At 43.5% G+C, this 21,514-nt stretch overlaps 1 protein-coding gene across 15 annotated transcripts in view; it reads left to right on the top strand.

Annotated features, from left to right (window-relative positions):
• Positions 1-21,514, top strand: part of LIMCH1 (LIM and calponin homology domains 1) — a 347,525-nt gene that overhangs the window by 226,436 nt on the left and 99,575 nt on the right. For all 15 annotated transcript variants that reach the window (XM_043438432.1, XM_043438427.1, XM_043438433.1 and 12 more), the window contains one exon: positions 19,862-19,968. In XM_043438432.1, coding sequence (XP_043294367.1) covers positions 19,862-19,968 — 107 coding nt within the window. The remainder of the gene's footprint in view (positions 1-19,861; positions 19,969-21,514) is intronic.

Below are 21,514 nucleotides of genomic sequence, written 5' to 3'. Positions count from 1 at the left end.
GTAAGAGAGGATTAATAGATGAAAGCTGAAATTAAAGAGATAGAATAATGGGTGAATAAATCCAAAAGCTCATTCTTTGAAAAGATCAGTGAAATAGATAAACCCCTCAAAAGCCCAATTAAGGGGAAAACATGATAGCAGAAACAGATGAAATAAATAAAAATGGCAAAGCAATAAATCCAAGGAAAATTACAATCATGTTGAGATGTGTATACACAACCCTTTAATAAGAGGTGTGAAAACTAATGGAAAAGGATGATTTCTTAGCAAAATACAAATGGTCAAAATTGACCCCAGGAGCAGTGGAACCCTTGAAGATACTGGATTATCATAAAGGGGCTAGAAAGGTAAAAACTTACCGTTGATAAGAACCCTAGAAACCTGATGGTTACAGAGCTGACGCATAAAGAATAGATAGTAAGAGTATGTAAACTATTCCAAGTGAATTAAGAAAAACTTACTGCAGACATGAGGAGTACTAGCCACAGTGCTACTCCTAAAATAGTGGATTACACTGGGGGGTGAATTCATGCGTGAAAACTCGTGGCATACACGGTGGGGAAGCCGTAGACTCTGACCATAATACAGAGCTGAGTGTGCGTGTTGCCAGACATCATGGTTCAGGCAGTGCCAGAGGAATGTGGCCCAGAGTCATGGGGAAAATTGAATGGATGATGGTATTTAAGCTATCTTTAAAATAGATATCTTCAAAGACTAGGTGTGAACTAGAATTTTAACTTGTCTAAACATTATTTATAGCCTATTGACATTTTTGGTTTGTGAATCGTCATAAACTAACGAGGTTTACATCTTTATAAGCGTGCTCAGTAGCTCAGTCATGTCCAACTCTTTGTGACCCCATAACCTGTAGCCCTCCAGACTCCTGTGTCCATGGGATTTCCCAGGCAAGAATGCTGGAGTGGTTGCCATTTCCTTTTCTAGAGGATCTTCCTGACTCAGGGATCGAACCCAAGTCTCCTGCATTGGGAGGCGGATTCTTTACCACTGAGCCACCTGGGAAGCCCATGTCTTTATATACCAAGAGGCAATGCAATAAGAGGTAAAGAGCAGAGGAGCTGGGCTCTGACTACCTGGATTTATTAGCTGTGTGCCCTTGGGAAAGCTGTGTTACCTCTCTGTACCTCACTTTCTCGTCTAGAAAATAGGAATAATAATAATACGGCCCTTGTAGGGTTGTTGTGAGGAATAAGCATATGAATACATACAACTTGCTTAGAATAGTGTTTGGCACAAAAGAAGCACTTATCAAGCCAATGATAAAAATGAGAATGGAAATGATGATGTTTGTAATTAATTTATAATACCACCATCATCTGTATTGTTATTTTTGAGAGCTATCAGGAAAGACTATGGGCTTTGAATCAGACCAGTTTACCTCTTGGCTTTGTCATGGACACACTCTGTAATCTTGGGAAGCTACTAAACTTATCTTTTGTTTTCTTGTAGCAAAATACACATAACACAAAATTTAGCATCTTAACCATTTTTAAGTGTACAATTCAGTTTGCATTCCCACCAACAGTGTACAAGGTACAGTGTAACTAGTGCAGCCACTATGGAAAACAGTGTGGAGATTTCTTAAAAAACTGGAAATAGAACTGCCATATGACCCAGCAATACCACTCCTGGGCATACACACCGAGGAAACCAGATCTGAAAGAGACACGTGCACCCCAATGTTCATCGCAGCACTGTTTATAATAGCCAGGACATGGAAGCAACCTAGATGCCCATCAGCAGATGAATGGATAAGGAAGCTGTGGTACATATACACCATGGAATAATTACTCAGCCATTAAAAAGAACTCATTTGAATCAGTTCTAATGAGTGGATGAAACTGGAGCCCATTATACAGAGTGAAGTAAGCCAGAAAGATAAAGACCATACAGCATACTAACGCATATATATGGAATTTAGAAAGATGGTAATGATAACCCTATATGCAAAACAGAAAAAGAGACACAGAAGTACAGAACAGACTTTTGAACTCTGTGGGAGAAGGTGAGGGTGGGATGTTTCAAAAGAACAGCATGTATACTATCTATGGTGAAACAGATCACCAGCCCAGGTGGGATGCATGAGACAAGTGCTCGGGCCTGGTGCACTGGGAAGACCCAGAGGAATCGGGTGGAGAGGGTGGTGGGAGGGGGGAGCGGGATGGGGAATACATGTAACTCCATGGCTGATTCATATCAATGTATGACAAAACCCACTGCAATGTTGTGAAGTAATTGGCCTCCAACTAATAAAAATAAATGAAAAAAAAATTTCTAAGAAAAAAAAAGTGTACAATCCAATAGCATTAAGTACATTCACATTATTGCACGATCATCACCACCGTTCATCTGCAGAACTTTGATATCCCAAAATTAAACACCACTTAAACAGTGAATTCAACTGAACTTATGTTAGACGTCATATTTCCCCACATCTGTTAAGGCAGACATACTTAGAAGTAGGTTGCTAGAATTAAATATGATATAAATTTCAAAGTCCCAGACACATTACAGGGCCTCAGTACTTTTTTTTTTTTTAATGTGGACCATTTTTTTAAAGTCTTTATTGAATTTATCTTTTGGCTATGAGGCATGTGGGATCTTAGCTCTCCAAGCAGGGATGGAGCCTGCACCCCATGCATTGAAAGGTGGAGTCTTCACCACTGGACCACCAGGGAAGTTCCAGCCCCACTGATACTCTTTTAAAACCCAAGTGCCTAGGAGAGGGTCCTTTGCAGCCCATTGGTGGTCTCCACATTTCTATGCTCACCCTCCCACCCAGTGATATTTTTTCTCAGGTACCTTGTTTTGTGAACATAAAGAGCATATGCAACGTGTTAACTCTTTTCAGATGCCAAGAATGTGCTAGGTGCTATTTGCAAGAGATAACTTGCCCATTAGATTTATTGTGTAAATTAGGCCCAACACTAACTTGGAAAGAGGAAACCAGTATCCATGGAAAATTTATTATTTTGAATATCCTTTTTTAAAAATGTTCCTTGAAGATGAAATGTGGTTTCCACTTGTGTGCATGATTATAAAGTCAAGAATCTAAAGTTATTCGAAGACAATCTTTTCTCCACACCTTTTTTGAATTACAGAGACAAAATTTGGAATAGTACAGGCAGCCCCAGCTTGGGCTAAGAACCTGATAAACTTGAAAGAATAAAAAGAGTGGCTGTGATGTTTTCACCAGATTTCTCTTTTGTGCTTCAAAAGCCTATTCTGCATACCTCTTCTTCCTTTGCACGTATGTTTTAATGTCAGTGGAACATTTTAAGTGAGCTTTTCTCCAGCCAAAGAATTAAAAGCACTAAAACTCCTTTAGGACATGCTACATTTTGATGAGTGCAAAGGTTGCTTTGGGTTTTTTACCTTTTGGTATTTCCTTTCTTGCTGACTTTTTCGCCTTCTCAGCAGAAAGGTTGTGACCTTTACATATGATAGGGGGGAATGGTATTTGTATCTACTGATATAACCCCTGCTTTGCACACTCATTTGCACTCTAAAAGCCTGTTTCTTTTTCTAATGTCATCCACATGTCTGACCTAGGCTATGAAGTACTTTGTTCTTCGGGTCACTCCTAACTAGGAAGTCGTTTCTTAACTTGCAGCCCTTTAAAGACAAATGTGAAATGTATCCTTATAGTGGCGCTTAAAGGGCACACAGAGGAAGCAGGCCCTGGCTCTTTGACTCTTGCTCGCCTGGCATGCCTGGGGGCTTCACATTGCCAGTGTAGGCTCTGATGGGAGGGTCTAACCAAAGGATGATCATTTTAGACTATGGCTGCACCCTAAGTGTGATGACGGTTGCTCTCTTATTTGTGTGTGATCTGAAAGTACAAACCATGTCTTGGTAGTTCATCTGGCTCAGCATTTCTTAAACCACGTTTTGTGAGATATTATAAATGATGTATGATAACAAAAAGGTTCTGAAGTCCATATGTTTAGGAAATGCTGAGTTAAAATTAAAGAAGTTTCTTAGTAAGGAATTTCTCACGACTGCTAGCCTGAGCTTCATGAACTCCAACTGGGGCTATTTTATGTAGCATTTTCCGAGTTTTATTTGATCTAGAACCTCTTTGGACATACACTCTAGGGCAAGGATTCTCATACTATTGTGGTAAAGAACAGGATTTATTATTGTTGGAGGGGTTTTTTGTGGGGGTTTTTTTGTGGTAAAATATAGAAAACATTAAATTGACCATTTTAACCTTTTTCAGGTGTACAATCTAGTGGCATTAAGTGCATTAACACTGTTGGTGCAAAATCACCACTAACCATTTTCAGAATTTTCTCATCGTCCCAAACTGTAACTCTGTCCCTGTTAAACAACATCTCTCCATGCCTCAGAACTCCCAGCCCCTAGTCTGGGAGTCTCTGTGAAGTCTGGGAGTCTTTATGTCTCCATGAATTTCCCTATTCCAGGTACCTCACAGAAGTGGAACCATATAGTATTTGTGTTTTGGTGTCTCGCTAATTTCACTTAGCACAATGTCTTCAAGGGTTCATCCATGTTGCACTGCATGTCAGAATTTCCCTCCTCTTTAAGGTTGGATAATGTTCCATTATACTCATGATCCACATTTTGTTTATCCATTCATTTGTTTATGGACAGACAGTTTGGTTTGTTTCTACTTTTTGTTTATTGGGAAATGAACTTTGATGTACAGATATCTGAATCCCTGTTTTCAGTTCTTTCGGTTATATACCTAGAAGTGGAATTGCTGGATCATACTTAACTTTGTGTTTAACTTTCTGAGAAACGGCCAAACTGTTTTCTATAGAAGCTACACTATTTTATGTTCCCACCAACAACACACAAGGGTTCCAATTTTTCCACATTCTTGCCAACATTTGTTATTTTCTGTGGGTTTTTTTTTTTTTTTTAAACAGTCATCTTGAAAAAAGTGAAAGTGAAAGTCGAGTCTGACTCTTTGTGACCCCATGGACTACACAACCCGTGGAATTCTCCAGGCCAGAATACTGGAGTGGGTAGCCTTTCCCCTCTCCAGGGAATCTTCCCAACCCAGTGATTGAACCCAGGTCTCCCACATTACAGGCAGATTCTTTACCAGCTGAGCCACAAGGGAAGCCCAAGAATACTGGAGTGGGTAGCCTATCTCTTCTCCAGGGGATCTTCCAGACCCAGGAATCAAACCAGGGTCTCCTGCATTGCAGGAGGATGGTATTTCATTGTGGTTTTGATTTGCATTTTGTTATTGTTTAATTTGTGATTCAGTTTGGGGTGATGTGTGATGCTAGTGCCATTAACTACACAGGTCACACAATATTCAGGTTGGACAACATCCAAAATGGTGTGTACTCTGTTCAGTGAGATGTGTCCAGAGATCACAGACTTGGATGTGGTTAGAATGCCAAGTTGTTATAGACGTTTCTAAATGCTGTTTTCCAGTTCTTCATTTTTCTCATCATGAACCAGGACCAAACCCACAGTAGTCCACAGATCATTGTTTGACCATCACTGCTGTAAGAAATGCTGAAGGAGGTGTCAAATATATGAGTATTATTTAATGAAGTAAGTTAGATAATTTAAGCAGTGTTATTCTTACATAACTGAAAACTATTTTTTAATTCAATTACCAAATACAGTTCATACATTATGCTGAAAAACCACCTGGCCATATAACATAATAAAGTTGTTTTTGGTCTGGAGAGAGTTTGGTCACTTTTTGGTGGGATAACAGCCTTGGAATCGGGACAGTTTCTTTGATACGCTGGCATCTGAGTTCTCCTGAGATAGCGCTATGACATTGACCCTTAAGTAGGCTTGAATATTAAGTCCCTGAAAGGAGAAGCAGCCGCCGTGTGGTAAGTGTTCTGACCCAAGAAGAGCTAGGCTCCAACTGCCGTATTGATGAGGAACTGTGCTTGTAAAAGCCCTTCCAGCAGAGGTAGTTAAGCAACATGGGCATGCCTCGTTCCGTGGTTGGCCATCTTTGGCATCAAGCCTGTTACCTCCGGGAAACTGAGACAGCATGACGACTTAGTGCAGAGACCCTTTCAAAAGAACATCTTTAGGGAAAAACTAAATTTGACCTGTTATATTTGGACTGTGAAAGATGGTAGCGGTCATTCTGTCTTCTACTCTATAAGAACTCTGAGATAAAAACCCACATCCGATCTGCTTTTGTGAAGGCAGCCAGTGTTGCTGGTTTTGTCTGCCCCAGGTCCCCTTCCTAGGGGATGCACATTCCTAGGGGGTCACATTCTCCTTTGGGGAACTGTTCTGGCTCCTCTTGCTCCCCACCATTGATTTAAATGATTCATGATCTCTTTTAACTTGTCCCATTAGTCACTGTGGGAGGGGACCTGACCCCAGGCACACCAATAAGGGTCTTTTCCTTTTCCTGGTATTTTTTCAAACTGCAAATGAAGAAAAGTCAGTCCTCTCAGGTGGTGAAAATCTTCATGTATGAGATTGGAAACTAGGGGATCCATGTGAAGGAAACCTGTGTGTGGTGAAAGCAAGCCAGCCAGTGTGCAGAGCAAGTGGATAGGAGATGAAGCAATTCCAGGTTCCAAATAGATGAAGCCCTGGTTTCCTATTGTTTCAAAGGGTCAGCTGCCCCCCTACATCCTTGTAGCTGGATTGCACTGGGCTCTGTAATCCGGTAAAAGCCTGCATCCATCTGGGCTCTGCTCTCTCACTTGTGAATAAGAGTCCCACCTCTCACAGGACCCTTTCCTGCACAAAGCATTTAGCACATTGCCTTTCATACTTCTTGTTGTTGTTTAGTTTCTAAGTTGTGTCCAACTCTTTGCGACCCCATGGACTGTAGCCCACCAAGCTCCTTTCCATGGGAGATAGGCAAGAATACTGGAATGGGTTGACGTTTCCTTTTCCAGGCAAGAATACTGGAGTGGGTTACCATTGCCTCCCCAGGGGATATTCCCAACCCAGGGGTCGAACCCACATCTCTTATTAGGCAGGCAGATTCTTTAGCACTGAGCCACCTAGGAAACCCTTTCATACTATACGTATGCAATTAATATTTTTGAATAAGTATAAAAATTAAAGATAATAGAGCCTAATTGCTGGCTATTTGCTCTTCATTGTGACACTGACCCCCGTTTCACTCCCATTGATGAAAACATGTTAACAGATTGCTTGCAAATGTCTGCAGTTGTCAACTTTATATTCTTTTTTTAAAAAGTGTTTAGATGCAGAACGTGGGAAGGGTGATGCAAAGGCATTAACTCTTGGGAGCTAATGACATCTATCTGTTGATGGGAGAAGAAGGTGAGGACGTGGCAGAGAGCTTTTAGAAAGCAGAGGAGGTTTGTAAAACCCTCTGCAAGGATGGGAGAAGGGCTGGCCAGGAGCCCCAGAAGGATGACCAAGTGGGCCCACTGAGGCAGGAGCTTGGAAATGTGTAGCAATTCCGGACCCAGCAAAGCACCATCATTTCCAGTAGCACCAGGAGCAGAGAGCTAGGGATTTAGGGTGATCAGTAAATAACACTCCTCTCTTTCCCTCCCAGCTGAGACATAAACAGAGGAGTCAGATAGAGATGAAAACATCAGCTTTACTTCTTATGAAACAAATAGGAGAGCGTGGGTTTAGAGCTGCAACCAAGTGGATTTGCTAATCCTTGCTCCTGAATTAAACAGGTTTATTCACCCATTCCCAGCACAGCTGGACAACCACAGGCTTCACCCACCAGAGAGAGGCCCCTTCCCACACGGCAGAGACAGGCAGGGCGTATGTGTCCTGTGGACAGGCTGTCTGCCACAGAGAGGAAGTCTCAAGCTGGCTGAACCGAGCATGTCCTCCCTGTTCCTTCTCCCAAACCAACCTAGGGGAGGAAGAGTGAGGGGCCAAGAGTGTTCTTCCTCCATGGAGAAACATGAGGAGTGGGCATACCTGTTCCCCGCCTCAAGCAGAGGCAGAAGTGGTTGGCGTAGCCTCCAAGGCTCATGTCCGAGGCTGACTGTTCCACCTCTGCACGCCTCTTCCTGCTCATTGCTCCCTGGGGGAAGGCGGAGAGCTGGGGCTGTTGAAGGTCCAGGCGGTGGAGCTGTGGAATAGTCTCACTCGTCTGGACTGGATCGGGAAGGAAATAAGGCAGGGGGAGGAGAGGGAAGTGAGCTGAAAGGAAAAGACGGGGTCTAGAGAGGAGAGAGCAGGTGTGTGGGAGAGAAGGAATGAGAAGCCTGGGAGGAGAGGCGCTCGAGCCAGGGAGTAGGATAGTGGAGATTGGGGTCCCCACAGAGCAGGTGTGGGTGATAATTATGATCCTAAAACAGAGTGTATGAGTAAGAACGATTGGAATTGAGGAGGTCAGACTCTCAAGCCAGGCTGTCGAACAGGTTGCTGTGTAGAATGTGAAGTCACCTAGAATGTTGACTGCAGTCAGCAGGGGACCAGAGTTCTCCATGATTGATGGGAATGGTGGGCAGGATGGAAGGTCATTATCGTGAAAACTGGTGGCTTAGACCTTCCTCGCAGCGAGGATTCCTCATGAGGATGGGAAAGTCTGTGGTCTGGGAGGGCAAAGAAGCTCTGCGGCAAGCAGAGTTCCATGTCTGTCCTCACCTGCCACTTTGCTGAAATTAACAATCAGCCAGCCTTCCTTTGACCCACCGTACCTTTTCTTAATCTCTTTGCTAAACTTCCTAGAAGTGTCTCTTTGTGTTTTCTCTATTGTTTTTATTCTACACTAATTTCCTAACTTCCTGCAATATGGTTTTCACGCTCTCATTCCATTGACGTTGTCCCCAATGTCAGTAATGTCCTTCTAATCAGAAATTCCATTCATTGATTACTTAACAGTTTTATTCTAATAATAGAAATAAATATCACAATTGAAAACATTTATTGTGTCGAACATGGTTCTGTTTTAAGCACTTTACATATATTTTCTTGTTTAACTCCACAACATCTCTGTGACATTATATGTATCCCCACAATTATGGTCATTCATTCCTTCCATGCATATATCTTGACTGTTTACTTTTTGTATATAAGAGATCCTTCTATATTGATTTCTAACATCTGCAGTGATAACAGATGCTGTATGATTTCAGTACCTTTAGACCCTGAAATTTCTGCCCCTTGTTTTATGTTCCTGGGCATCTTCCAATGTCTCCTAGTTTATAATCTATGGGAACTTAAAGGGAATTTGTATCCTTCTGTTATGTGAAAATTGTATAAATCTTAATTATGTTTAAAAAAAAAAAGGACCATTCTAGATAATACCTAGGTAAGAAAAGGAGCAGCGCATAGGCCCTGGCAGGGATCTTCCTGGTTGGTTGAGGACCAGCAGGGAAGGGGCTGTGCCTGGCTCCAGGGAAGGGGAGCAAGGTGGGGTGGGGTGGCAGTGGGCGGGTCAGAGAGGCAGTGGGCGGGTCAGAGAGGCAGGCAGAGGTGGGGTGGGGTCAGAGAGGCAGTGGGCGGGTCAGAGAGGCAGTGGGCGGGTCAGAGAGGCAGTGGGCGGGTCAGAGAGGCAGTGGGCGGGTCAGAGAGGCAGTGGGCGGGTCAGAGAGGTAGTGGGCGGGTCAGAGAGGCAGTGGGCGGGTCAGAGAGGTAGTGGGCGGCGGCTCCTGTGGGGCCTTGTGAGTCTTCGTAAGGACCTGTGCTTTCAAGAGAAAGCTGAGGCAGAGATTATGTAAGCAACTTGTCCGAGGCCCTTCAGCCTCCGAGTAGCCAACCAAAATACAAGCTCCTGATGAACCGTGCCTCTTGGAATAGGGAGTGTTCCAAGCTTCATTTATTATTTCTGTTTCTCACAAATCTCCCCTTCCTCTGTTTTTTAAGATGGTCTTAATGGCTGAAAACGTCATCATCACTCCAAACCCTTCTCCTTCTCCTCACCCTCTATTCCTGAATCCACTCAACTGCCAAGCCAACAGTGGGTGCTCACACTCTCCCCCCTTTCCTGCCCTTACTGATGGGTTGGCCCAAAAGTTCGTTCGGGTTTTTCCATTTCATCCTGTGGAAAATCCCAAATGAATTTTTTGGCTAAACTCAGTACTTCTGAATAAGTTCAGGCTTTTCCACATCTCCCAGAGCTCTTATAATTTTGAACGGACCCTCTCCTCCACCCAGGGGATCTCTCCTGATGCCACCCAACATATTCTCCCAAAATAGAGGTTGATCGCAGGACTGTTTCTGTCCTTATTACCTGGACTTGATTCCCCAATGCCTAGAGAACAGTGCTTCACAAGGCTTCACAAATCCTTCCCAAGGCTCTCACAAACTCTCCCAAGCTTACCGCGCAGAGCTCTCTTCCCCTCCCCATTCTCTTCTTGAAAATCACTGTGCTTCTACTCGCTTCCCATCCATAACATATTTTCTTCTTCTGCAAGCAGCAGCCCAGCGGCCACCTTCTGGGCCAGACTTCCCCCGAATTCCCCCGGGCAGGGCGAGCCGCCTTTGCCTCTCCGTGGAAGGCCTGGTATCCTCATTAAGTGCTCCCGGCAAACTCAAGTGCGTTAAAAGTCTGGCAACTGCTGATTGTGGCTGGACACCGGCCAGTTAATGCAGCCAGGCTGGAACCCATGCAGGTTAGGAGAGCGACCGTGAACTCACGGCAGGTACCGGAAATCCCCAGATTCTATTAATTGCGGGCTAAGTTCCTGCAGATATTTCGGTAATGTATTCCTTAAGTTATGAATTTCATAATTGCACTTCTGTTAGAGGGAATTTGTTTGCTTCAAATGCAGGAAACCTAGCAAAAACCATTAAAAAAAAAAAAAGCCTTAGAGAACAGAAAAGTACCATTGCTATTAGTTATTGATTTTCAAGAAAAGTCTAGATCTTCTCTGATATGCTTGCAAATCTTTGTGAGCTACCCTAATCCTTATTAAGATTTTTGAAGCAAATATTTACTATAGAAAATGGGTTAAGATAATAAATTCACCAGATGTAATGTCAGTTTACATTTTGCTACCTCTGCCTAGTCTTTTCCTTTATAGAAATTGAAAATTATACAGAGGCTTTATATATATATATATATATATATAGCATTTAAAATTTTAATTCTGAAAATATGATAACACATTTATAGGCGACTTAGAAAATACAGAACAAAGTTACATATAGTTCCACTGTATATTATAATTATTTTTTAAGTAGATAAATTAAGATTTTTAGCTGGAGTTTCAATATCAAACTCTCAGAAACTAATAGAATGAATAGCCAGAAAAGTAGAAGGATATAGTAGACCTGAAAAGTGCTATGAATCAATTCAACATAATTAAGATGTATACAATTTTTACACAACAGCAGGGTACAAATTCTATTCAAGTTCCTAAAGATTATAAACCAGGAGACGCTGGAACATATCCAGAGACATAAAACAAGGTGAAAAATTTCATGGATTAAAGAATTGAAATCATACAGGGTCTGTTCTTTTCAGCTTAGTTCAGTTCAGTCGCTCAGTCGTGTCCGACTCTTTGCGACCCCATGAATCGCAGCACGCCAGGCCTCCCGGTCCATCACAAACTCCCGGAGTTTACTCAAACTCATGTCCATCGAGTCGGTGATGCCATACAGCCATCTCATCCTCTGTCGTCCCCTTCTCCTCCTGCCCTCAATCTTTCCCAGCATCAGGGTCTTTTCCAATGAGTCAGCTCTTCGCATGAGGTGGCCAAAGTATTGGAGTTTCAGCTTCAACATCAGTCCTTCCAATGAACACCCAGGACTGATCTTTAGGATGGACTGGTTGGATCTCCTTGCAGTCCAAGGGACTTTCAAGAGTCTTCTCTGTTCTCTTATTACTGTGGAATTATGTTAGAATTCAATATGAAAAGATATTTGAAAATAATCCAAATATTTTCAAGTGCAATGTGACATTTACCAAGAGAGATCTTTGACTTAGCCGTGGAAAGCCTCAACGTTACAAGACTGAAAAAACAGAGGATGATTGCAGAGAAGAAAGCATTTACATGAGAAATAATATCAAAGATACTTTAAAAAAAACCCATGTATTTGGAAATTAAATGTACACTTTTAAATGATAGGTATATCTAAGGAGCCCAGGTATTGTTTTTTCTCCAGAGCTCCAGGTGTGATTCTAATGAGCAGCCATGTTTAAAAACAACTGGACTATGTGATGATCTTTTACTTTTATCTAGCTTGTTTCACCGGAGAAGGCGATGGCACCCCACTCCAGTACTCTTGCCTGGAAAATCCCATGGACAGAGGAGCCTGGTAGGCTGCAGTCCATGGGGTCTCGAAGAGTCAGACACAACTGAGCGACTTGACTTTCACTTTTCACTTTCAGGCATTGGAGAAGGAAATGGCAACCCACTCCAATGTTCTTGCCTGGAAAATCCCAGGGACGGGGGAGCCTGGTGGGCTGCCATCCATGGGGTCGCACAGAGTCGGACACGACTGAAGCGACTCAGCAGCAGCAGCAGCAGCACATATTTGGGATCTAAAAAGTCAAACTCAGAGAAACATAGAAGAGTGGAACGTAGTAGAGTGGTGGTTAGATTGGGTAGAGCCGGAGGCTTCTCCATCCCTGTCCGGCTTCCCTAGAGATCCACTAAGGGCTGGTGCCTTCCTCAGAGCCAGAAAGCTACACGTTGCTCCTCAGTGGATCAAGAGAAAGGGGAAACCCCTTGCCAGTTGGAAATGACAGCCGGGAAACGGAAAGGTAGCAAGCAGGTCTTTGCTGCCTTCGGAAGGCAGTAGGGAGGCCCGAGGTGAGACAGTGATGTGTCTCAGGGGCTGCACGGGAATGAATTGCTGGCCTGCCTTTCTTCCCTCTCACTCTTGCCCCTCGCCCCTGCGGTGCTCCATTGGGCTGTGGAAGCCTCTGCTATGGCCTTTGGAATCCTCCATCGGACTACAGCCTAGCACACAGTCAGGCCTTTCTGAATAAGCTTCCCAAGTGAGACATTGTTCTGCTCAGCCGTTAGGTTCCATGGTGTAATTAAGACCCCTTTTCAGTTACATTTTGGATTAAGTAGGTTTTTCTGGCTTAAACTGGCAACCACCATGCAAAGACTAATTCTGTGAGTTAATTACAAATGATGACCTACAAGCCATCTTCTTAGAAATGGACTTTTGGTACATAGCTTACACTTGGGTTTGTGGCAGCCTGTATAAGTCAAGTTGGCAATTTGTAACACCTAACTAAACAGCAGTAATTGCAACTACCCTTTAAAAAAAAACAAACAGAAAATCTCCCATGTAACCGGCAAGGGCTATAAATACTGTTTTTTGTGGATGGTTAGAGTTTTCTCACTTTCTGTGGTCCCTTCTTAACCTGAGTTGACAATAAAGCCATAATAATGCATAACATCCATATAATGAGTGTCTGGAAACACTAGAGACACTGGAATATGTTCTCAATACATTTGCTGTTGTTCAGTCACCAAGTTGCATCTGATTCTGCAACCCTACTGACTGCAGCACGCCGGGCCTCCCCATCCATCACCAACTCCCGGAGTTTACTCAAACCCATGTCCATCGAGGCGGTGATGCCATCCAGCCAGCTCATCCTCTGTCGTCCCCTGCTCCTCCTGCCCCCAATCCCTCCCAGCATCAGGGTCTTTTCCAATGAGTCAGTTCTTCACATCAGGTGGCCAAAGTATTGGGGTTTCAGCTTCAACATCAGCCCTTCCAATGAATATTCAGGACTGATCTCCTCTAGGCTTGACTGGCTTGATCTCCTTGCAGTCCAAGGGACTCTCAAGAGTCTTCTCCATCACCACAGTTTGAAAGCATCAATTCTTTGGCTCTCAGCCTTTTTTACAGTCCAACTCTCATAATTCTGTCATCCGTATAAGATTAATGGCATCCCCTACCTCATAGATTAGAAATTCAAAGATCAGAAGTGTTGGGAACCATGCCCAAGACCATGTAACTAGTATGTGGATGAGGTTGGGATTCTAACTAGAGTCCTCCTGACTCCAAAACTGTTATGCTGTGTTCCATGGTACATTTGTTCCCTCATTTCCATTGTCTAATTAGACAATTTTTTGTAAACAAACCTCTGTTTACATGTATCTTGAACAAATCCAGCTATACGATAGATCATGAAAATCGTGAAGATAACATACTTCTAAATCCTTCTCATCTACCAGAATTTTGTAGGCTTTTTTTTTTTTTTCATTCTTATAAGTACCTAGAATGTAGTGCTTAATTTGTTTTAAGTGTTTAGTGAGTACCTGCTATATGCTGGGGAAACTCTGGAGGTGGAGACCATCCTGGCCATCCTTCATCTTGACTTTGGAGCAAGAAGGGAAGGGAGAGAATCATCAGGGTTTCTTCAGTGAAGAGGCCCTGGGGAGGGCTGAAAGCTCAGCCCTCAACCCGGGCCCCCCCAGGAAATGTTTTCACACACACTGCGGGCCCACAGATTAGGGACATGGGAAACCCCTGGGCCAAGAACCAGGAGTGAATGCATAGTCCTTAGGTAAACAGAGGTCTAAACCTATTCATTACTATTAGTTGAGCACAAAATGGACTCTTTCAGGAACTTTATGTTCCGCATGTGTGTTGAATTGAGACTCATGTTGCAGCACTTTCCCATTAGCCAGAAATAGAAAACTTTCCATCAGTAGCTGCTGGAGCCTGTACCTCAGAGACTTTGCAACAGTTGTCTCTGAGGCAACCGTTCTTCTTCCCTTTAGTTTTAGGAAACTCACAACCCTGTGGAGTTGAATATATTTCTACACATTTAAAAACTTTTTCTCTAAACTTCTGGGGAAACTTTTCAGATATATAGATGGCATAATCAACACTGGAATACGGGTCACCTAGAACCAGGCCAGTGGACTGCAGCCCGATGCCTGCTTGAGTAAGTGAGGTGTGTCGGGAGGCTGACACTTCCACTTATTTGTGTATTTGTCTGGCTTCAGTGACAGAGTTGGGGCTTCACCGATGGCTCAGCGGATAAACAATCTGCCTGCAATGCCAGACACCCAGGAGATGCAGTTTTGATCCCTGGGTCAGGAGGATCCCCTGGAGAAAGAAATGGCAGCCCACTCCAGGATTCCTGCCTGGAAAATCCCGTGGACAGAGGAGCCTGGAAGGCTACAGTCCATGGGGTCGCAAAGACTCAGACATTAGTGAGCCACTCATCATGCACGCAGGGTAGAGTGAAGTCGTTTTGACAGAGACCACCATGTGCCCACAGCGCCGCATTTACTGTCTTTGCCACCCTTTGGACTGTAGCCCACCAGGCTGTAAAAAAAAAAAAAAATGGCCAAGTTTTGAGATATATATTTGCCAATTATTAGTTATTTTTCCATACTTGCTTTATCTCTTTCTCCATAGTCGACAGATAGCATCCTCTCTCCCTATCTATTTCCATCTCTCCTATCCACACATGTGTGTGCATATACTAAGTCACTTCAGTTGTGTCCAACTCTGAGCAACCCTATGGATTGTAACCTGCCAGGCTCCTCTTATCCATGGGATTCTCCAGGCAAGAATACTGGAGTGGGTTGCCATGCCCTTCAGGGGATCTTCCTGAACAGGGATTGAACGTGCATCTCCTGAGGCTCCTGCCTTGCAGGCAGATTCTAAACCACCGAGCACTGGAGAAGCCCATGCATGCACACACGCACACATTTTATTTTGTTGAACCATTTGAAATTATGTTATAGACATGATAACTTGTCCTTGAAAAATCCATATGTTTGCCTAAAAATGAAGGTATTCTTTCATATAACCACAACACCAGCAACGTCATGCCTAAGAAAATTAACATTCATCCAATAATGTTATCCAACAATGGTCTACCTTTAAATTGAACTTTTATAGTCTTTATTATACTTTTCCTTTCTGGATCTAAGATCCAATCAAAGGTCATATGATACATTTGGTCATCACGTCTCTTCAGTCTCCAATATTTGTTTTATCATGACATTGACATTTTTGAAGAGTTTTTAAAAAATTTCTTTTGAAGCCTAAGAATTAATGGGTTTGCAGTACTATACTAGTAAGAGCTAAATAGAATAATCATTGCAGTAAATCAGTGTCTCTACTTCTTTCCCAGGATTGAGACACAGTTGTGTTGCTTGGCTTCAGAAGCTAAGACACTAGATTGTTAGTTTTGCTTGGAGTTGTAAATGTGGAAAAAACCCAGCGTGAAGAGCAAGGCAGATGGGAATATGCAGGATGCATTTTAAGTAATTAAAGGCACAGCCGTCCCTGCCCGCTCCAATCGCTGCCCTTGTTAGCTCTTGGCTGAGGGGGCTCTTCCTTCTGGCTTTTCTCCTGACTGGGGTCTGGCTCCTCTCCAGCATCATTAGGGTGCAGCACAAAACTGGAAGGAGACCTGCCGTGATTTAAGTCTGGCAGCCCAAAATGTTCAGCCCGAGTGGCTGCACGGTGCTTCTGCATCTGCAGCCTGCGTACTGAAGCGAGGGCGGCGCTCTGGGGCACTTCTGCCAGCGCCCGTGGGAAGAACGCTTTCGCGCCTTCCTTGAGAATCTGATGGGCCACAGTCACGTGCCTCTGATGGGACCACGTGGGGGTCGCTGGTCTGTTCCTATCATTGGGGTCCCAGATGATTCCTGGAGAGTTCTGAGACCCATCCTTTAATGTCCTCTGGGCTAGAAGCCCTCAGAGCTCATAGGCCAACCAGAAAGATTGCTGCATGCCCTGCAGAAGGCTCACCTGAACATCTACAAACCTCTGGAAGTGGGATGCAAAATAGGAAAGCTCCAAAGAGAAATTGGATCATTTTAAAACGTGTAAAGCGATTGGGGAAGAGACTGTGAAGGGTAGATGACTTCAGACTATAACCAGCTCACTGTCAGTCTACAATATGTCTTGTACATATGACACGGGTCTTATGAATGATGGCTCTTCTTACCCTGAAAAAAATCCAGGGACACAGGAAAGACAACGTGCTGGGGGAAAGACATAACACACGGGAAAGCCTCCACGGGGGGAGATGAGATTAGAGTATCTCCTCATTGGTTTCCCAGTCTCCTGCCTCGTTCCTCTTAAGTCCTTCCTTTGCACCGTCTCCTCCCCGAGGCCTACCCCCAACGATCTACTTCTGCTGCAGACCTGGGCGTTTACTTCCCAGGTTACCACCCCTCTGCCCTCCATGGCCTTCAGGGGCCCCTTTGATCAGCCCCTGACTCCAAAGCCTGCCCTTCCTTTGGTGCCGGCCTCAGATTTGGTGCTTGATCCCCTCGTGTCTGCCGTGGCTTTTTGCACCCCCATTCTTTCCTGGCTCTGCAGCCTTGGTTCCTTCACCGCTCACTGGCTGAAGTCAAGTGAAAGCTGCTCAGTCGTGTCTGACTCTTTGCGACCCCACGGTCTATAGAGTCCATGGAATTCTCCAGGCCAGAATGCTGGAGCGGGTAGCCTTTCCCTTCTCCAGGGGATCTTCCCGACCCAGGGATCGAACACAGGTCTCCCACGTTGTGGGCCGTTTCTTTACCAGCTGAGCCACAGGGGAAGCCCAAGAGTACTGGAGTGGGTAGCCTATCCCTTCTCCAGGGGATCTTCCTGACCCAGGAATTGAACCAGGGTCTCCTGCATTGCAGGCAGATTCTTTACCAACTGAGCTATCAGGGAAGCCTTAATGATGCTTAATTGTTCCATGCCTTACACTGCTCATCTATAAAATGAGGAGGATCATAGTACCTACCTCATAAAGTTGTACGGGAATTAAATGAGTTAACATATGTAAAATTCTTGGAAGAACGCTTGGCATTTAATAAGGGCTATATAAAGGTTAGCAATTTATTGCTATTGCTCTTGTTATTTTGAGCCTGGATGTATTAATTTTTATTGCTGCATAAAAAATTACTGTAAACTTAGCATCTTCAGTCAAATCCACTGACTGGCTTAGTGTCTTTAATCAGAATATTGGCATGGTGTGACTAAATTCTTTGCTCCGGGTCTCACAGTGCTGAAATTGAGGTGTTGGCAGGGGCTGAAGTTCAAGCTGAGCTTCTTCCAGGCCTCTTCCTAGCTCATGTGGTTGTTGACAGAATGCATCTCCTTGCAGCTGTGGAATCTATGGCCAGCAGGAACTCTGACTTCACCTTCTTTGTAAAGCTCCCCATGATTAGGCACAATCAGGCCATCTTTCTTTTGATCAGCTCAAAGCCAAGTGGTTAATGACATAATCACAGAGTGGTAATCTACCACAGGCTCCTCTGGTACTCAAGGGAAGGAGATTGTATAGAGTGTGTCCCTCAGGGGGTGAGATTCTTGCGGGCCATCTTATTAGCAGAATCCTGCCTACACACTGGTCATTGGGAAATACAATGACTTTTGTTCACTTTGTTAAATTGCACTTCAAGTATATGATTTATTTACCAGCACCATTACTTCAGATTTTTGTAGCATCTGGCTTAGAGCATTTAGATAGGTTTGCTTCCCTGGTAAAGAATCCCCTGCAATGTAGGAGACCTGGGTTCAGCCCCTGGCTTGGGGAGATTCCCTGCAGAAAGGAACAGCTACCTACTCCATTATTCTGGTCTGGAGAATTCCACGGACTGTATAATCCATGGGGTCACAAAGCGTTGGACATGACTGAGCAAATTTCACTCTCACTTCACATTGATCCGGCTCCTGGAACCAGTCCTCATCATTCCTTTCCTGAAGTTTGAACTACCTGATGGAACCAGTTAGCTCATCTTTTACAAAGTCTTTTACGAAGACCTCACTGATGAATCTGCAGCTAATATCCTAGAGTTCCTAAAGGATGACTCACAATTTGCCATCCCTTCCAGAGCCATTTGTTTATTCTTAATGACTCCAAATAGATAAAGACCAGGCCCTTCCTCGGCTGTTGATTGTGGCTGCTACTCTGCCAGGCCAAAGTCAACTTGCACCTGATAGACAAATGCGTCACCATGAGGAAGGTCTTTGATATTATTTCCAAAAGATTTCCTTGCCCCCTCTTTTTCCCCTTCCAGTTAAGTCTAGATTCCCCCCACCAATTTAATTCAGTTTACAGTCCACAAAGAGGTATTATTGATCAAAACCCACTGATAAAGGATCTATTTTTGAAGATCAGTTAGAAAGAAAAACTCGAAGATGACTCTTAGGTAGTAAAACCTATTTTTTATAGGCAATAAGACATGGGACAAAACTTTGAAGCAATAGGAGTACTGTGTATTAAGTTGCTTGGTTGTGTCTGACTCTTTGTGACCCCATGGACTGTAGCCCACCAGGCTCCTCTGTCCATGGGATTCTCCAGGCAGGAATACTGGAGTGGATTGCCATGCCCTTCTCCAGGGGATCTTGCTGACCTAGGGATTGAACTAGCGTCTCCTGTGTCTCCTGCCTTGGCAGGCAGGTTCTTTATCACTAGCGCCACCAGGGACTACTCCCCTCAAATCGCTGTTGCACTTCTTTTTTTTAAAAAAAAAAAATTATATATTTATTTGTTTTTGGCTGTCTTGGGTCTTCGGTGCTGCAAGCAGGCTTTCTCTAATTGTGGCTAGCAAGGGATGCTCTCTTGTTGCAGAACACAGGCATAAAAGTGAAGGATTAGCAGTCGCCTCTCAGGATGTGGAATCTCCCCAGAACAGGGATCCAATCCTTGTCCCTTGCATTGGCAGGTAGATTCTTAACCACTGGAGCAGCAGGGAAGTCCTAAGTGTTATTTTTCAGTGGCATTTAACTTACAGTTTTATACCAGTGTGAAAGGTAAAGGGGAGGAAAATGAATTTGACAGAGCTGTGGGTTCAGAAGTGTGAAGTGTCTGTTTACTCCAGGATTTCATAACAAAGTATGATTTTATTATCTAACAAGCCATGACTCACACTTGACTCTCACTGCCCCAATGATTGTCTTCTCTCCAATGCTTTGGACAATTAAAGGGGAAAGACTGGTTCATGAAATAATATTAAATAATATAGACTTAGATTTCTTTTCTTCCTTCCAGGACAATATCATATTATTCTTGAGAGGTTGTAAAGAGCTCGGCCTCAAAGAATCTCAACTTTTTGACCCCAGTGACCTACAGGATACGTCCAACAGAGTAACAGTCAAGTAAGTCATGCGCGATTTATGTTCAAGGGAAACCCATTTATGGTTTGATTTGCAGTTTTGTGATGATGTTGTAAGGTCTAAGAGGCAGAGAATTGGACATGCCTAATAAAATAGAAATGTGAAGGTGAAAATCCAGCTTTCAGAACAAGCCACATTGGCCTTCCCTTGTGCGTAACTTCCATTCTGATCAAACATAATTTTTTGAAATGCAAAAATCATACATATTGAGTTAGAATTTTAGAGAAGAGGAGGAAAACTTTTAGGTGAAACTTAACAGAGGGACAAGCAAGGGAGAAGTATGCACAGAATCTGTTTGGGTTAGACAAAAAGCTTTTATTGGCTCCAGTTGGGCATATGAATAGGCTCTTGGAAGACTGCAAACTCCTAAACAGTTCTGAGCTCTGTTTATTATGCAAAGAAGGCAATAGATTATGGAAAAATCTCTTCTTCATTTACATGTGTAGCTGTTTTCTCGTATGTGTCAGTGATTAAGTTCTCTGAAGATGGATCATTGGCCGTTTGGCCATTGTTGACTGTGTCTACTCAATGAACCATGTTTGGGGCCAAGGAATTCTTGGGAGAGAACGTTATAGTAAAAGAAAAGGCAATATGCGTCTCTGTAAAGAAATAGCTGTGAGCGGAGTAATGAGATGAAGAGTCCTTTTGAGATGGTAGAGTTAACTTTCCTGTAGTTTAAAAGTTCTTCAGACTCTACCAAATTCATATAAAACATTTTCCAAATTAGTCAAACAGTATTTGGCATTAATATGCTTTAATAATAAGCTTAGTTACATACATAGCATCTTTGGGTTGGATGTTACTTCTCCTTTTGATTACTTTTGGATCATTTTATCATAGAAAGGCAGAAGAAAGGGAGACACCAAAATTCAGAGCTGTAAATTTTTTGGTATTTGCCTGCTGATACTGGCTTTTTTTTAATGATGGGGGAAATATGGAAACTACTAAATGAAATCGAATTGGAGTTCATATTGGATTTTATGATTTATGACTAGGAGTAAGGGAGAGTCATCCATGATTGATATATAAAAATCACTTCTCTGTTGTCAGCATGCCTTCTTTTTAAGTGTAATTGACATTTGCTGTTGTGGTTCACTCAGTCATATCTGACACGTTGCAACCCCATGGACTGCAGCACACCAGGCCTCCCTGTCCTTCACTATCTCCCAGAGTTTACTCAAACTCATGTCCATGGAGTTAGTGATACCATCTAACCATCTCATCCTCTGTTGCCCCCTTCTCCTCCTGCCCTCAATCTTTCCCAGCATCAGGGTCTTTTCCAATGAGTCAGCTCTCTGCATCAGGTGGCCAAAGCATTGGAGCTCCAGCTTCATCATCAGTCCTTCCAGTGAATATTCAGGGTTGATTTCCTTTAGGATTGACTGGTTATCAAGAGTCTCCTCCAGGACCACAGTTCAAGAAGATCCCCTGGAGAAGGAAATGGCAATCCACTTCAGTATGCTTACCTGGAATATCCCATGGACAGAGGAACCTGGAGGCTACAGTCCATAGGGTCACACAGAGTCGG

The sequence above is a fragment of the Cervus canadensis genome, chromosome 19, assembly GCF_019320065.1.
Source record: "Cervus canadensis isolate Bull #8, Minnesota chromosome 19, ASM1932006v1, whole genome shotgun sequence".
NCBI classification, from domain to species: domain Eukaryota; kingdom Metazoa; phylum Chordata; class Mammalia; order Artiodactyla; family Cervidae; genus Cervus; species Cervus canadensis.
Note: the sequence above shows the minus strand (reverse complement) of the source record. Positions and strands in the feature narration are given on the sequence as shown.